This window comes from Coregonus lavaretus (assembly GCF_964263955.1).
Source record: "Coregonus lavaretus genome assembly, chromosome: 14".
Lineage (NCBI taxonomy): Eukaryota > Metazoa > Chordata > Actinopteri > Salmoniformes > Salmonidae > Coregonus > Coregonus lavaretus.
Window position 1 is genome coordinate 25,969,722 of NC_140001.1, and position 18,165 is coordinate 25,987,886.

The 18,165-nt window shown below is 42.2% G+C and overlaps 1 protein-coding gene across 2 annotated transcripts; it reads right to left on the reverse strand.

Annotated features, from left to right (window-relative positions):
- Positions 1-14,784, reverse strand: LOC311141605 (rab11 family-interacting protein 1-like). Of its 2 annotated transcripts, XM_084176980.1 has the most exons (6): positions 13,918-14,784; positions 8,031-8,470; positions 6,974-7,928; positions 3,153-5,126; positions 2,315-2,420; positions 1-2,199 (listed from the first exon to the last, which is right to left on the reverse strand). In XM_084176980.1, the coding sequence occupies exons 1-6, from the start codon at positions 14,265-14,267 to the stop codon at positions 1,993-1,995; spliced, it is 4,032 nt and encodes a 1,343-aa protein (XP_084033106.1). In that variant the 5' UTR covers positions 14,268-14,784; the 3' UTR covers positions 1-1,992. The 2 variants fall into 2 exon arrangements, with proteins under 2 accessions (XP_084033106.1, XP_084033107.1); XM_084176981.1 differs by lacking the exon at positions 3,153-5,126.
- Between the last annotated feature and the right edge of the window lie 3,381 nt (positions 14,785-18,165).

Consider the following 18,165-nt stretch of genomic DNA (forward strand, 5'->3'; position numbering starts at 1 on the left):
GATTTTCTATACTTTATTTCAATAGGAAAGATCAAAGTGTATAAAATACACTGAATTTAAAAGCAGTATAAACAAAAAGTTCTTAAGGAATCCAGACTTACAGTAAATCACAAAAATTACATTCTTAGGGGTAAAATCCTTGAAGGCATAATCAGACATGTGACAAGATTTCTTATTGCTATGACATTACATGAAGGCATAGTTGCAGAAGATACATTCAGTAGGTTACATTGAGACTTGAGATATATAACGTGTGTAAAAGGCTATGATCCGTGTCAAAGCCTTACTGCTTAATAAAAAGGCATTAAATCTAACATGGACAAGGTTAATTTTGAAACATTCATAATGCTTAAAGGGAAATTTCCCAATATTTCAACTTCATATTCCTCATCTCCAGCAGTACCCCAAAATCAACATGTGAAAATGGCACGTTTCTATGTTTTGTAGTAAAAAAGATTGAGGAAGATGTGTTTCCAATGACATCATCGTTGTGCATCGTATGATTTTAACCAATTATTTGTCACTGCCTACTAATTGTTTGATGATGTAATTGGAAACACTTATAGTCCTCTTTTTTTTACTACAAAACATAGAAACACAATTTTCACATACTGTATGTTGATGTTGGGGTGGTGCTGGAGATGAATATGAAGTTGAACATTTGAGAAATGTCCCTTTAAAATGTAATTATATTGGAAGATCTTTCCAAAGTTAAACTCTTAGTTACGCTTGCAAAAATATTTGACATGGTTTGTGCACTTATATTTGCATAAATATTTTATAATAGAAAGAAAAGACTGAACAGTGGGTACATCAGTGATTCAACAGCTGTAAGTAAAAATAAATACTTTTGAAAAAACAACAAAGTGAATATCAGGTCTCTCCTTACTCATGAACATGATCAGTTTTTCCACCTTGCTGGCTCAGGGATTCGAACTAGTGACCTTTTGGTTACTGGCCCAACGCTCTTAACTGCTAGGCCACACTTATCCACGCTTTCAAAATATAACAAGGGGATGGTAGGATAAACAACTAAAGTAATAAGGTAACTAATGCAAGAAACTGAAGTAAGGAATGTTGACTGATGAGTGTTTCCAATCAAACCACGTGAACCCTATCACACAGGTTCAATAATGCTTCAACAAATTAACTACTATTAGACCATTGTTTATCTGACATGTTACTACTAGGCAACATGGACTTTCTGATTGAGGTTGATGTACTTGTACCATGCCCCACAATAATCATTATCCATTTTATTTGGTATTAGATTAACTCTTGTGATTACACCAAGGCTAGTCACGATAATGTAAAGAAAAGGGATGACAAAGAATCCTACACAACAATGAAAGAAGTTCAAGGTTTAAGAATGCAACAAAATAAACACAAACCAGCATCATATTATAGAACTGCTGTGTTAAGGCTTTGGGATGAGCAGATTTCAAAGTATAACTAGCTAATTAAAGTCCACTGAATTGAAGGCACCATGGAGTCACTGTGCAAAGGCCTGGACAGATACATTTAATCAGTGACATGGACATCAACATACCTAGGGCATCCAGTTCTATTCTGCCTAATGAGGAGAGCTATTTAAAAAGTTTATTAAAATAAGTACCAACGCAATGACAATAAATGTGTGCATACGGTAAATGAGTATAAACAGCAATTCCAGTAGCATAGTGTTACAACAAGAGCAAAAGCTTGTCAAATAATAGTAGCCTGGAATGATCCATTAATTCCTTCTAGAAAAAAAAAGCATTCCAGCATGCATCCAAGCATTCTGAAAGAAACCTAGAGATTGAATCTTAGCCTGACTCCTCTTGGAAACTAAAAAAGTGCATATGCTTAAAGGAAATAAGACCTTCATAGAGATTGCTTGATCCAACACACAGTGACAGCAATATAAAACCACACACAAACTAAAAGGAATGTTTGAGTAGAAGCCTAAATATTTCCCTCCATCGTACAGTTACCTGGTCCACTCCTCACACCTTACAGGGCCTGCTTGGGAGAGTTGAGGCCTTGCAAGATGCTGGGCTTCTCCTCAATGACACGCACCAGCAGGTTGTCTATGTACTCCTCCAGCTCAACGATCTTAGAGTCCTTATTAGAGAGCTCCATCTGCTGCTTCACCACCAGGGTAATCAGCTCCTCCTGGGTCAGCTGGGTGTAGGGCCCACTCTCCACCTTGCCTGGTGCCTGAGGATGATGGAGCAAATGAGGTCACATCAGACATCGGCGTTCTATCACTTTGCTTTCAAAAGGTAAATAGCCATAATGTTTTATTATTATTAGACATATGAACATGTAGTACCTTCATCTTTACCAGTGAGCTGTCATAGGTCTTCATCTCGCTCACCACTGCGGTGCTGATGGGAGCATGGCTCTCCATGGAGCTCATGGGCTTCACCGGGTGAGGCCTGGAAAGACAAGATTACAAAGAAAACACTAAGAGGGTGGAGCATAACAGTTTTTCACAGAAGTCAAAAGAGATTAGTTGGAAATGGAATGAACAGAGGGCCATTTCAGATAGACTGCAGGTATAGAAAACAAGGAAAACGACAAACAAAAATCCTCCCAATGTGTCATCATGAATCAGAATGGGTGCACTGAGAAACCAAGACTTTTCCCAAGTTGAAAAAAACGTCATAAGAACTCAACAGCATATCCCGTGCTCATACCAAAACCAAAAATACGAACACAAACAATTCCCCTTGATCCGACATACCCAGCTAATCAAAATATTCCCTTAGCAATTTGCTGGACATCTGACTACCAAGGCTGACACTCAAAATCTCTCCAAATACACAATTGTTAGACTAGGCTTGAGGTTTATTGCCAGTTACACAGACATAAGTTGATTGATTGGTCAGAACAGAAGAAAATACCCCATTTCGTGAAATGCATACAATCATTGAAGGGCTAAGGGCTGGTTATTTTGGGCGGCAGGTAGCTTAGTGGTTAAGAGCATTGTGCCAGTAACCGAAAGGTCGCTGGTTCTAATCCCCGAGCCGACTAGGTGAAAAATCTGTCGATGTGCCCTTGAGCAAGGCACTTAACCCTAATTGCTCCTGTAAGTCGCTCTGGATAAGAGCATCTGCTAAATGACTAAAATGTAAAATGGTTATGACCTCAGAGGAGTTCAGGCTCACCTGCGTGGTGTTAAGGCTGGCCCATCTCCATTGCTACTCAGCACAGTGAGTGAATGCACCTCAGAGGGTGAGACCCAGGCCCGTAGCAGGGTCTTTCCTTCAGCCCCTGCCTGGGGGTTGGGCTCGCCCACTACTGACTGGGGAGGCTCAGGAGATGTCAGGACAGAAGACATGAGGGAGGAGGTAAAATGTTCTGCTGTCCACTTCTCTTCCCTGGCTTGGGTTTCCACCTTTTCTCTACCATAGAGATTTCTCTGTCTAGTATTTTTGTCTTGAGGCTCAAGTTTGACAGATCTTGTAGTGGCTGAAGGGTCTTGTTTATCCAGCTCACCCTTTCCCATGGCTCCTTTATTGCCCGAATTAGCTGGAGGCTGAGGTGCTGCTTGTTTCTTTTTCTTTTGTGAAAATCCCCTTTGAAAAGCAGGACTGGGCCCTTCTGGTTTTTCCTCCTCTGGATGTTTTTCTGAATCACTGTCGTTACAACTGGAGGACTGATCTGTTGAATTATTTGGCGCTAAATGTTTATCCAAGTCGTCAGTTGTCATTCTCTGTTCTTCAAGCTTGTCGTCTTTCTGTGGTCCTCCAAAGAACAGGTAATCTCCACTGTGGCTCTGCTCTGGTTGGGCCCATGGGTCTTTAGGCAGGATCTCCGCAATGGGAAAAGGGTCAGGTTCAGCAAACTTCTCTTTCATAATGCGTTCCAGTTGTTTTTTGTTAATGTCGCTTTCTACATAGTCAGATGAGGGTTGCTTTTCACGGTTAGCAGGTACCTCAGTGTTCTTTGCCATCACTGGACTACTCACTCTCATTTCCATGATGTCCGGTGTGGAGGCTGCCCTAATTTCTGATCTGTTCTCCTGCTGTACAGTGGTAGACTCTGCTGCTTTTGGCTCAAGATCTGCTCGTCTCACTGGCTCTTTGGGGATTAACCTTTGTCTGGGTTTGGCTGTGGGGATCTCTTTGAGAGTGTTTGGCAGTCCTTTAGGTTCATCTGTAGAACTTGACACCAAAACTTCTCTTGATGTAAGTCTACTAGGCTTTTCTATTGGGAGAACAGAATGGCCATCACTGGCTAAAGCAATGGATGTGTTAAGCACCTTCCTTGCGTCCTCCTGAGGTTTCACTGAGGGTACGTCTCTGCTCTGAGCCATAGGATCTGTAGAGACCAAGACGTTGCGTCTTTCAACAGATGGATTAGCCTGTGCAGTGCTCTGGCCTTGCTTTGTGTTTGAGTCCGTCACTAGTCTAAGGGGGGCTGTGGCTACTGGTTTGGGAGGGGGGATGAGTGCTGGCGAACTGTTTGGCCCCACTCTCCTCCAAGACGAAGATTGAACTTCCTGAACTTCTGTCTGTTGCTGGTTTAGGCGTTCTGCTGCCCTCTCCTGCAAGTAGGAATATTTGTCATTGCGTGGAGGTGCTGGGGAGTTGAGGCCTGGGCCATCCACACTCATTTCTTCACCAATGAGCTGAGATGTGTATTCCTGCTGTCTCTGATTCACCTCTGCAATGATATGGTCCCATTGAGTCTGTCCTTGTACTCCATGCCTCTTCTGTGGGAACAGGCGATCATAGTCAGGAAGAGGTAGAGGAGGTCTTTTGGCCTCAACCTCTTTAATTGTCACAAGATAGCCACTTGCAACAGCAGATTTAGCAGACACACTTCTGGAGCCTGCATTGGGTTTTCCATGGCTTTGCGGTTCCATTGGGCTGGGGGGCATGGGAGCTTGCCGCTTCCTGTCAGATCCGCTGGGGGAAGATCCTATGGCAGCCAAGTTCTCAGTGCTGCTGTAGGGGGACTCAGAGGTGCTCCTCCGTGTCTTAGGGGGAGCCAGGGAGGAGTGAAGATTGGAGAACATATCAGGAGACTCAGAGGGGATGCTAGAGAGAGGGGATTCGGCGCAGGACAGAGAGGGAGATTGCTGCCTATGGGAGTCTGAGTCAGGGGTTTCAGGCTGCTTCAGAGACTCCACCAATCTGCCAAGGAGTGAAAACAAATGCCTGGAGGTCAGTGTCTGACCGTCACAATATACCAGAGTTATGAGCCTGCCCATCACAGCTGAAATAACCAACACACTCTCAGGAGTTGGCCTAATCTTTGTGTGGTGTTTCATTCCATCAAGATCTTATCTTCACATGTGATGATGCACCCCAAATGCTTCCAAGAAAAGAATGTCAGAGAAATGTGTGTTCTTTCCAGTCTATCTGCTCAAGTCTTTGCAAAGAATCTGTCTCTGCTCTTTTCTATTCTTTATTCATCATTTGGAGCACAAATTATGATAATCTTGTATACCCTGAGCATTTTCTGTCTGATATTTCAAATGTTCGTATTAGTTTGTTTCAAAATTAAAGAACAATCCAGTTATGAGAAAATATGCTGTCCCATCCTGTCTGAAACTATGAAAATGAACAGGGGCCCACTCCAACATCCTCTGACATTCTTTTCTTGTAAGCATGGTTATGGTTACGTCATCACACCTGGTAAGATATTGATGGAATTAAACATAATTTGGAAATATGGGCACGCTAACAACTGCCTTTCTTTAAAAAACAAATAAACAGGGATTTATAAAAACACATTAAATTTACTTTAGGATGGACTATATCATAATTATTGTAAAAGGCTCAAACAGGCTAGGCTAGTAAACAAATCTAGATTTAGAATGTCTGCATTTCAGTACTAAAATAAGATTAGGCTATAGTGAAACTCAAAGTATTTTCTCCTTTAAAGGAATTGGGCTATATTGAGTGGACAACTCACCATTAGGAAAGAATGGTTCAAATAAATCCAGAAACCAGAAATAGAGGAGTGGAAAAACAAAGCCTTGTTTGCCCCAGCAGACGGTTCCAATGTAGTTAGTCACCCTGTGCGAGCGCACTTAATTACTTCCAACCTGTTCTGCACCATACCACCCAGTCTCAGACACACCCAGACTCCACACTGTAAACCAATCAGCACACCGGCCAAACTGTCCGGATAGGTCCATCACGCGCAAGATGGAATTCCTGATGATCCACGCTCATGTTTGTCAAGTCTTTTAAGAGCCTTAAGACAATCATGAGGAACAAAGAGATGAAACTCAGAAGGCTAAACTAATTGCAGCAGGTATAGATTGGAGACATGATCTGGTGTACAGATTAGTTAATCCTAATCCAAACCACCATCTGATTACTAATCTCCAGACAACCATATGCAACAGAATAACAAACCACTAACTTCTGTTGTATATCATATCAAGCGAGGAAAAACATGTCACCACAACTATTCAATCTGGACAATTTACAGCAATTTCGGTGAAAATATGGATTTTAGGAGAGTTATAAGAACGCACAGTCAGAGACAGTAGTTCACCAGTGACAGTAGTGATATTTTGGAAAATGGGTGATGAAAGGCTACCAAGGCAGTCAATGTGATTTTTTGCATGTGCTGGCCCGGAGGTCAAAATTCAACCACAAAATATTACAAAAATAAACAAAAATTATTGATAACTGGAAATAACATGAAAACCATCTAGCACCCCATTAAGAAAGTACTGAGACAGAAAAAGGTTATTGGTTAGTGTTACCAGATCAGTAGTGAAATACATTATGTATATAGTAGCGCCACTTACCATTGTAGATGTAACTTCTGTCAGAACATCAGGTAGGCCTACATTACATTAGTAGGCTGACAAAGCTTACAGCAGAGAGAAGTCAAAGTCCTAACTTGAGATCTGCACTATTAAAATCATGCATTGAGAGATTTGAGCAATGTTTGGATTTACCTATGCAGATCTCAAGTTAGAAAAGAGCTGTACGTGCATGAGAACAAGACTGACACCTACCTAGGCTTGACTGCAGACACCTTGGCAGTACGGTTGGAGTTGAGGAAGACTGCAGCACTCGGGGTGTTGGTGCCGCGAACACCCTTCTGGTGGTCCACCGGGCTCTCCTCAAACGGGATTGGAGGGTCTGGACTGAGGAGGATATCTTCGAATGGGTTGGCAGCATGGCGAGGGGCAGGGACATCCACATCTCTGGTGCTGTGTCTGGGAGCTGGGTTGGGCCTCTCCTCCTTGGCGACACTCTGCTGCAGCTCTTCCTTCTTCTTCTCCTCCTTCTTCCTGATCATACCAAACAGAGAGGACAGCCTCTCAGTCACAGAGGCCTCATCCTGTTGTTTCTGCTCCTCTGCCATCTTGGCCTCCTCCTGCTGCCTCTGCTCCTCCCCCAGCCTCTGCAGCTCCTCTGCCTTCAGCCGCCTTCTTTCTTCCGCTAGCCGCTTCCGCTCCTCGTCCTCTTCCCGCTGCTTCTTCCTCCTTGCCTCATCCTCCTGGAATCGTCGCCTCCTCTCCTGCTCCTCCTGTTGCTTGCGTTCCTCCTCCTCCTGCAGTATCTTGAGCTGCACTCTGTGTTTCTCCTCATTCTGTCTTTTCTCCTCTGCCTCCCTCTTCTCGTCCTCCTGAAGGTGCCTTTGCTCCAGCAGAGCCCTATCCCTATCTGCAGACTCCTTTCTGTAGGTGTTGACAGAGGCGCCCTTGAGGGAGTCTACGGAGGCGTCAGATGGTTGCTTGCGGCTGCGTACATCCTCCACTGAACCCTGACCAGAGCTGTTGAGGCTGAGGGTGGATCCAGACATGGGTTCTACCTCCTCTGCATACACATGGTTGCCGTTGATGCACGTGCTGTTCGGGTCTTCTTTCTGCTTGGATCTGCCCAGAAGAGAAAAAGGTCCTGTAGACACTTTGCTGTCATTGCTGCCTGTCCGCTTGTGGCCCAGGAACTTGAACTTCTTTTTAACTGTAGATAGACAGAAGGTTACTACATATGCCAATTATCATTCCTCAAATATAAAAATCAGCAGATAGTCAAATATATTTAAGCTGAATAGAAGGAGCTCACCATCAGGAGAATCCACATTGAGGCCAGAGGAGCGACTTCCACTGAGGGACACGTTCTTCTCAGGAAGAGTGCCCAGTGTGGACATGGACTGGGAGACGTTGCGTTGCAGGTTGGATTTAGGGGCAAAGAGGGACTTGAGCTTGGATTTCTTCTTCACCCCAGGGGACTCTGAGCACACTGAGTGGGAGTCAGCCTCTCCCTCGCTGTCAGTGAGTACCTGGCTGAAAGAGGGCACTATTGCAGAGGCCGAGTCAGAGAAGCTGTCCTTTTTCTTCCCACGCACTTTGTCCTTGAGCTTTCCGATGCGGGAGCGTGGTTTGTCTTGCATGGAAAGGTCAAACATGCTGGCTGTCAAGTTGTTTCTCATGAACTGGATGTCCAACATCACTTCCCCTCTGACCTTGTCCTCCTTCCCATTCTTATCCAGCAGTTTGTACCAACTGAAAATGAGAGACAGTGGGAGAAAGAACGAGATATTAGGTCCTCCTGTTCAATTAATTAATTACATCTACTGAAGGTCAAATATGACTGGGATTGTTTATAATGCAACCAATGACATCTGAATTAGCCTAGCCCCTAGGTAAAACATTTTCAACAACGTCATGATTTGCCAGTAAATCAGATGTACAGGAAATGGGGTCAAACATGACTTGATAAAAACTATTACAGAACTATAGCGGGCAGAACTATGACATTTCTAACAGTTTGAGGTCAGGACCTAGAATAGATCCAGCCCCTATAGTGCTGACGTAAATAGGCTGTAAACTAATCGCAGTTCAACTAAGTGTCCTTTGCTTTGTGTATACATGTCTCTTAAGTTAAGACCAGTCGCATACATGCCATTGACTGGCATGCACCCTGTTCCAGCAACCACTGGGCCAAACAGATAAAGCAGACAATTCTGCCTTTGTTCTGCCTCTGCCCTCATCTCCTCCCTGTTGAACACAAATAGTGTTTATGCCTACTCTGCACAGGGGAAAGGCAGGAGGGTTCGAGAGCCTTTTCCATAACCATGACAAAACAAGCAATTATTAAGCCCCGTCACACAGAGTCTCTCTGTGATTGCAGAGACTGCCATTGAACAACAAGAGCACTGCTAGATTTTTGGTCAATTAGTAGACAGGTAATGCAAAGTACAGCTTGACAGACTGTCCCCCAGGTGAGTTCTCACTTTCCCAAGAGACCAGAGAAATGCATCCAATCCATGCTGGAGCAAGTGTAGTGCAAGTCCCTTGCAGTATGCTATTTGTTTTGCATATTCAGTCACTTGCAGTATGCTCTTAGCCTTTTTGTATATTTACTTGAGTTTTAAACATCATATAAATGGAAGTTTTAAATTGTCAGGCCTACAAAAGGAAGCCAAGAGGCCAAAACTCCCTGGTTAAATCCAGTGTCATCACTGAACCTCCAGGTTAAAGTCAGCTGAGACAAGGAAAGCATTCACAGGGTCAGAGTTGTGATAGATAAGATGGGGCTCTAGTGAGCACTACACACATTCTTCCCTGATGACATCATCCGTCCATAGGCAGGAAAAGGTTAAAGGAAAACAAAGACCACGTAGATCATTAGCCTATGTGCCTACACATTCAGCTGAAATGCTCTGTACTCTGCTGGGCAGTGATCAGACATTATTATATGTGGTTCATGTAAAGATCAGTGCAACATTACCCTGTTCCTGGTGTACTAAAACAAACATGACCAGACAGGATCCTGCAGGAAGAGTCAGGAAACATGCATGGGAGTAAACCTAGCCTACATTCCATAAAGCCTAGCAGAGCAGTAGAGAGGACTTCCTAAATTGTAGACTAATGAAAGCTGTGCTATGCCTTCTCCAAGCATTCCTAATCTCCTTCCCAAACTGGGCCATGCCAAGTAAAACAGCAACTACCAACTGAGCACAACTACCAACTTCTGTAGTACTAGTCGGACTGAACACATCAGTGAAGAGATGTTATGAATTAAAAGGAACAATGAGTTGACAAGGCACGTGATAGCGTTTACAGAGAAATAGAAAACCCTGGGCATGATAGAGGAGCGGTGGGCTGTCCTGTTGGACCGGTTCTCTCTCTGAGACAAAGTGGTGGAGGCACAGACTTCCCTCTGAAGTATAATGATTAACATGTCACATCCAGCTAATGATTAGGGTTAGGCGGTAGCCAGATTTTGATAGTCAAATCGTCTTTCTCGCATCCTGTGATTTACGGTATTACCGGGCTAGTACACAAGGGGGCGCCAACAAACGCAAAAAAAGCCCATTGGGTATCCATTACCAGAATGCTAACAAAATTAGCACAAGTAATTGCTCATTTCCATGGTGGCTGCTAGTTAAATATGCTAACGAACGCAAACAAAAATAAACAAAATGGCAAAGACAGGCAACCCAGCTCATCAAGTCATACACACACGAGCTACAGAATGTCATTTTTGGTGAGTTACAAGCGAATGTGAACGAGAGACATTGTGCAAATGAACAAAGTTGATACATGCTTGTCTGAAGAAAGAACAGTACTGACTCTGGAGCAGCATGTGTACATGCTGTGTCTGTGTGGAGTCTAGAGTCGCTAGGGCAATGGGCCTGCCTGCTCTGCTCAGAGAAGAGGTGGGAGGAGCAGACAGGCCGAGAATGGAGAGTCACCTTATTAACTCAGCCACTTACTTAGATAACGCAACTCTTAAGTTGAACTTGTTAGTTAACGCAGAATTCTGAATTTTTCCCGCAGAAAAAAAACTTTTAAAAACCGCATAAGAAATATCTTGCTGTGTTTTGTAAACGCAGACCTAAAATACTTCTTACTGTAATTCTGCTCGGCATCAGACATTTTCTCAGGTGAGAATTCACAAACAGGCGTTCTATCAGCAGACAGTGCTCTGACTGATGTGGAGCTACTTTTCTCCTGTACTTTTCCTCGTGTTAGCCGGCTACTTCTCTCTGGTAAAATGCAAGAATAACTTTAAGACATTAGGAAAGGTAGCTGGCTACATTCTTTCTATGATAAACATTAGAAATATGATGGCCATGCAAAGTTTTTCCAAAAAGAAGAAGACCTTGCTGTTTCATTGTAAGCTCATTTACAGTGGCTTTTGCAAGGCACTGTACTTGTGTGGCAGCCAGCCAAATGTTGTTGCACTTCTGTTGTCATCTGATGAAAATCAAGCCAGTTTCTGCCAAATGTGTTGCACCAATGTATTTTCTGTGAATTAAAACTATAGCTGCACATTTACATTTACATTTACATTTTAGTCATTTAGCAGACGCTCTTAACCAGAGCGACTTACAGGAGCAATTAGGGTTAAGTGCCTTGCTCAAGGGCACATTAACGTCATTTAGCAGACGCTCTTAGCCAGAGCGACTCACAAATTGGTGCGTTCACCCTATAGCCAGTGGGATAACCACTTTACATCCCTGGTCATTCCATTGAAGCACTTTTTTTTTTTAAAGAACACTTGACTTTCAATATAAAACGCTAGCCCGTCTACACAGCTGGATTCACCTGCTCCCGCTTTCTCCCATTGGGCCAGTTACAAACAAACATGTGACTGGCTCAAATGTTCTAGGGAACTGGGGTAAGTTTCATAATGTGACAGGTCAAATGAAGACGTATTCCTAACGTATTGCACAAGTTGACTGCAGGTATTTACTTAAAACGTAGCTACAAATATTAAAATGTATTGAAAAACTGCAAAGAAATAGTTCCAATGGTATTGACTAATGACTAACATGACAGACTAAAGAGTATGGATTTGTTTATTGACAGAAGATCATTTGTGCCTTTGAGAAAAATATAGCAAACATAAAAAAGAAAGAGTAAATCTCTTGATTCATGCACATATAATTACATAGGCCCATTTCATGATGAATTTGGTGTTGATAAATTGCCTAATTATATTTTAGACATCTCATGAACAAGGAACAGGCCTATAGCTAAGCCCATTTCTAATGTGGATAAAGACATACCAAAGAACATAGGCCAATACTGTTGTCAGTAGTGCCTCCACATTTTTTTATATCCAAGTTAGAACTTGCTCTTTCAACTAATAGGCCTAAGAACCGTGATGACGCATGTTCAGAGCCATACCCGGAACATGGTGGTGACCCAATCCTGCAGGTTCATGCTCAACAACATTCGCAGAGTACGACCCTACCTTACACAGAAAGCGGCACAGGTCCTAATCCAGGCACTTGTCATCTCCCGTCTGGATTACTGCAACTCGCTGTTGGCTGGGCTCCCTGCCTGTGCCATTAAACCCCTACAACTTATCCAGAACGCTGCAGCCCGTCTGGTGTTCAACCTTCCCAAGTTCTCTCATGTCACCCAGCTCCTCCGCACACTCCACAGGATTCCAGTCGAGGCTCGCATCTACTACAAGACCATGTTGCTTGCCTATGGAGCTGTGAGGGGAACGGCACCTCCTTACCTTCAGGCTCTGATCAGACCCTACACCCAAACGAGGGCACTACGTTCATCCACCTCTGGCCTGCTAGCCCCCCTACCTCTACGGAAGCACAGTTCCCGCTCAGCCCAGTCAAAGCTATTCGCTGCTCTGGCACCCCAATGGTGGAACAAGCTCCCCCACAACGCCAGGACAGCGGAGTCACTGACCACCTTCCGGAGACACTTGAAACCCTACCTCTTTAAGGAATACCTGGAATAGTATAAAAGTAATCCTTCTACCCCCCCATAAAAAAAAAGTGGTTGTCCCACTGGCTATCATAAGTTGAATGCACCAATTTGTAAGTCGCTCTGGATAAGAGCGTCTGCTAAATGACGTAAATGTAAATGGTGTGTTATTTGGTGTCATATCATTTCACTTTATTGTCTCGCGCTGAGAAAATATTATGCTTATTCTGAGAGGACAAAGAGCTCCCATGCAGGATAATCTAGTGCCTTACTTCAACGTCAAACCCTGATCTATCAGCATTATACTAATGTAGGTCAGTAATAACACTATACACTGCTAGGGGAAACACACGGCAACATCCAATACCCTTTTTGTGTGTGAGAGAAGAGCAAGAAAAGGCAAGGGAAAGGGGGAGAGGGTAGGGAGTAGTAGATAACTTTTTCATCAAAAGCTATACAAACCGATTTAGTAAACTATAGATAAGGTTCCAGATCTGAGTGTACAGTAAACAAGTGAATGAGGTAATTCAAGTACTGTACAAATGCTGCCCTTGGGGCAGCCTATACTGAGAGAACATTGTACACAGGAGGATACAACCATATGACTAGTAGTCTGCCCTCAATGACATCAATTCAGACAAATAGCCTACAATTCAAAGGACAGCCAGCAGTCTTCAATATCAAAATCAAAGTGTCCTTCTGTCTTCTGTCCAGCAAACAGTTGCTGTTAAAAAAACACTATTACATAAGACTAGGGTGTGTACATTTTCATTGAATTATTCATGGTTTAACAGGTTTTGTTATGAAGCTCGTTACACCCATTATGATGGGCCTATCCTGTCATTGTTGTGAATGTCATCCATTGATCCCAGCTCAACAACATGTCAGTGCAATGGTGTGATTAACCCTCTGCTTTAAATAACCCTGAAGGACCATGGAGAATGGCAGGAATGTAGACACTGGTCAATATTCTGGTTAATGAGATATGGCCCGACCATCAGTATTACCCCATCCAGCTGTGAATGCCAAAGATAGGCTTCACAGTTAACACTAATGAGCTGGAATTTCCCAACTACTTCCACTCTTTTCCGAGGGAGAACTTCAAACAGCTAGGGAAATGGTTAGGCTGGGTTAGGGGATCAGCTCAAAGTTATAGTCTGACAACAAGGAATAGGAAGCTTGACCCAACATAATCAGATTGTTTTCCCACCAGCTCCATGACTCCACACACTCAGATCCTTTATCTTTATTTAACAGGAGTTACTTACTCGGTCTTTTTGCTGACGCTGTTATCGTGTAGATCCAGTAGGTTGATCACAGCTTGTCCCAGGAGCTTGTCCAGTCCCACCAGAGCTCGGTGCATTACTATGATATACAGTGTGCAGCGTTCAGCATTGCCATGGTGGAACAGTGCCAGGTCAAACGTTGCCTCTTCCTTCCATACCGGTGCGACACATTTTTCGACAACCGAGGTAGAAAACTTGTCTTTGGCCACCTGCATGATGGCATAGGCATCGTTGGTTCCATTCTTTCCTTTGATCCTCAAATTCCTGGCTTGGAACACCGTTACCTGTACGCTTGTGGGATACCACTGCTGACTTTGGTCAGCCAAAGACATTTTCAAAGCTTTTAACAAAAATACTAGTTTGCCAGGTCTTAGGATATCACAACGACTTCGTTCTCGCTTCCAGAGACTGACTTACCAAACGGAAGCTCGTCGTCCTCTATAATATCGACTCAGCTGATTATGTTGTCGTAACACTTGACACTCCTCCCCAGTTCACTGTACAACACCGTTCACGTACGTAGACCACACGGTGACTATGCCAAGGAGCGTCTGAGTAATGTAGCCAACCTCATATAGCTAACGTTATCAGGCTCAATTAATACAACACAGGTGTTTGTCCTTACTAACTTACTGGCTAACGTTAACTAGTTAAATATGAAATGTCGTCAATAACTTGCTAACGTACGTACCCCCAAAATAAACTCAGTCGTTCCGCAAGGACCATCGTATAATATGTTATTCTACAAGAAAATTATACTCTGCTATCTCATACAAAGGTAAAATACTAACACAACGACTGTTCACTAACTGTAATACTAGCTTTTCATAGCATCTCTCGTCTTGTTTTGACTTTTTTTCATTGTTGAACAATAAACTTCCTCATCAACCATGCTTACCGCCCATACTCTCCCACATACCAATCTGATTGGTTAGAATTTGCGTCAATAAGTGAAAGACCTACAGTGATTGGACAGTGGCGCTGGTGCCATTGTAACGTGAATTACGCAGTGTTTTAATCGCCACTATGCACAGGTCTAGGATCAGTTTACAATCCCCGAATCCCCAGGACTATGATGACTTTCCTACACCCTCAGGATCCCGGAATCTCTGCCCTGTGCTCGGTTTCTTTGTAAACTAAACTGAACAAATTGACACAAAAACTATTTTTAGTGACAAAGGTTTCAGCTTTGTTGAACAGACAGGGTCAGTAAATCACAAATTAGACCAGAGCGATATGAACGGAGGCCTCAGGGACAGCTGATGCTAAGACAGTCTGCAGACAGCAATCACTGAGTTTGTCTCCGACTCCTTCATTCTCATTAATCTCATGTTCATATCAGAGAAGCAGAATCGCCCCATCAGTATGAGAAAAATGACAAGATATTAAGTAATATTTTATTTAGTTTTGTATCAGTTTTTTTCTAAGGCACAGTCTGAATTTCTTTAACAATATATTATTGAATTACAAACAGTTATTTGTCACAATCATTTCATACTGATGACAAATTAAAATATAAATATACATACAACATTTTGAAATCTCCCTTTTTCATTTCGAGATGAGAGCGGACACAAAACTTGGAAATCATTTAGGGACCTATCACCAAAGTGATGAATGTTAGTAAATGGATGAAATGTACATCTGGGTAACCATGAGTGAAAAACATGACACATTCTACCATTGTGTTCTGACAAAGTGTTGTAGAAGGTCAACTCATGAATATCAGACACAGGTTATATAATCATGTTGTGACCAGCCATTACCGCAGGTTTAGCAGTTTGACATCCCCTCAACAATTACATACAATACATGTATTCACGTATATGATCATGTTTTTTTTTTTACAGACAATGATAAGGAGGGCAAGTGCAACCACTGCTTTGTACTTATCACAAATTTGAGCTTTTTAGTTTGAGTTATTATCATTGACCCAAAGGGAGATTTCAGGACCTAGAAAAAGCATACAATCTATGAAATGTATCCAATTTGCTAAACACTGACGTTGAGGTAAGCTCTGCTATTCTACACAATTCTTTGGCATAATCATTTCCCTGAACACGTTGGAGTTGTTTAGAGGAACTTATCTAAGATGCACTGAGCTGTTGCATTCTTACACACTCTGAAATAATACTCAAGATCAAAATAGCATAATATGGTTTTACACAATATTGGATGATAAAGTGTGTGAAGAAACAGTAAGCGCGTATCTTGATTAATGTGTTATAAACCAGAGCCATTTACCACATAATATAACAACCATTAACATTTTCTCCTTCCTCCTGATGCAGATGGCAAACTGAACATGGTTTTAACTGATGCATCCCTTTGATTTGTCAGTGCATGAACAATGATGTTTGAATTCCTGGAGGGGGCAGTCTACATCCATGTTTAGATAAGTGTAAATCCAGAGATTTAAAACTCCAAGAGGGAGCGAGAGAACAGGGGTGCTTTCAGTTCGATTGAACGTTTGATACATTGTGTAACCGTTTGTACTGAACAACACATTTTCCCAAAACGTTCTTCAACATTCTTGAACAGACTTTGAGGTACGTTTTCTCCATTTGGTGGGTGTGGTGGGGTGTGGCTTGAAGCAGTGAGTGACATATTTAAAGGGAAGTGGCCATGATGACAGCATCCCACAACCCAACCCCTCCCTGTTTTTGAACTGGTCATTCAGAACAGCACCGTTTCCGTTTAATAAATGTTGCACTACGTTTTTTTTCTCGTACTAAACACAGGCCAGTAAGGGAAAAGGGAAACAGGAAGAAGGATGGGCCAGTTCATATAAAAAAGAACCAGGAACATTTCAGAGTACATGCCAGGGTCAAAGAAAGGTCACTCTTAGTTCATTTTGTCCAAACACTGATACTTGTTCAATCATGTTCATGAAGGGGAGGAGTTCCCTCTCAGTGCTGATGTGTATTTGAATCCGAGTCAATACGTTTTAGTGAAAAAAAAGTTTTACAAACTGCATTATCTCATCCTAGATTAAGGATATCACACACACAAACACACATTCCCGGAAGCACACATGCCCACATACACACAATACTACAAGAAAAGATAATAAGAGTAAAAATATTCTTCACAGAGGAAATGCACAGCCGTACTGTAGAAATGGACAATCTTAGATTCCATTTCATGCTATAGTTGATATCCATAGAATAAGAATACAACTGCAAATTGCCCCTTTAAGGTATCCAAAATCAACATCTTATGTCAATTTTAGACTTAACATGTAAAACTTCCTGTGACGTAGAATAAATGAGTATTTTAGGTACACAAAAAACAGGCCTTGAATTCATGGCAAACCCAACAAACAGATCTTAAGTGACAGAGACGAGAGTACACATCCCATACCATCACTGTGATGGAAGCAAAGGTAACAAGCAACAAAACCCCATGATCTATCTCTTTTACACATTAAAAATAAAAACCTCATCATGAGCTGAATCACAATTTGAGATCCACACGAAGTTCTGTGCAATTATTTAAATGAAATGTAAATGAAAGTCTGACCCAGTGCTCTGAGAACAGAAATTATAGGTGATTTGGAGGTCTTTGAATAACGTTAACTGAATGTTTCAATAAGACTTTTAGCAACACAACTGGTTTATTTTGAGTCAACTTTATTGAACTCCAAGCACAGATAGGACACATGGAAATTAATTTCCAAATTTATTTTTATTGCGACAGCATCAGTGAGATTCAAACCTATAATCTTCTGTTCTCTATATATGGAAATAGTCCACTGCGCCACCTGGATGGAGATAGCATGCCATGTTTTTTTTACGCATACAAAGCTGTTAATTTTAGTCTATTCAAACGGACCCCATTTTACAGGGAATGAAGCACTCATTAAGATCAGGTATGGCCAATTAGTGGGCACGGCCAACACACCTGAACACACTTAACAAGATAGAGGATAGAGAGAGTTTTGTTGATGCGGATGAATGGAAATGTATGTTTTTAAATAAAATTCTTATAACGTTCTCTGAACGTTACTAAAGTTTTCTTGTGTTTTTTATGGAAAGTTTACTTAATGTTCTCGGAACAATTTGAGAACATTAATTTAAATAGAACCTTGAGAAAGCCTGTAGAAAACGTTATTCTAAAGTAATGACATTCCCAAAGAAGAACGTCGTTTCTTAACGTTCTTGGAACAATTTGAGAACATTACTTTAAATAAAACCATGACACTATTTCAATTTTTTTTTTTTTACTCTG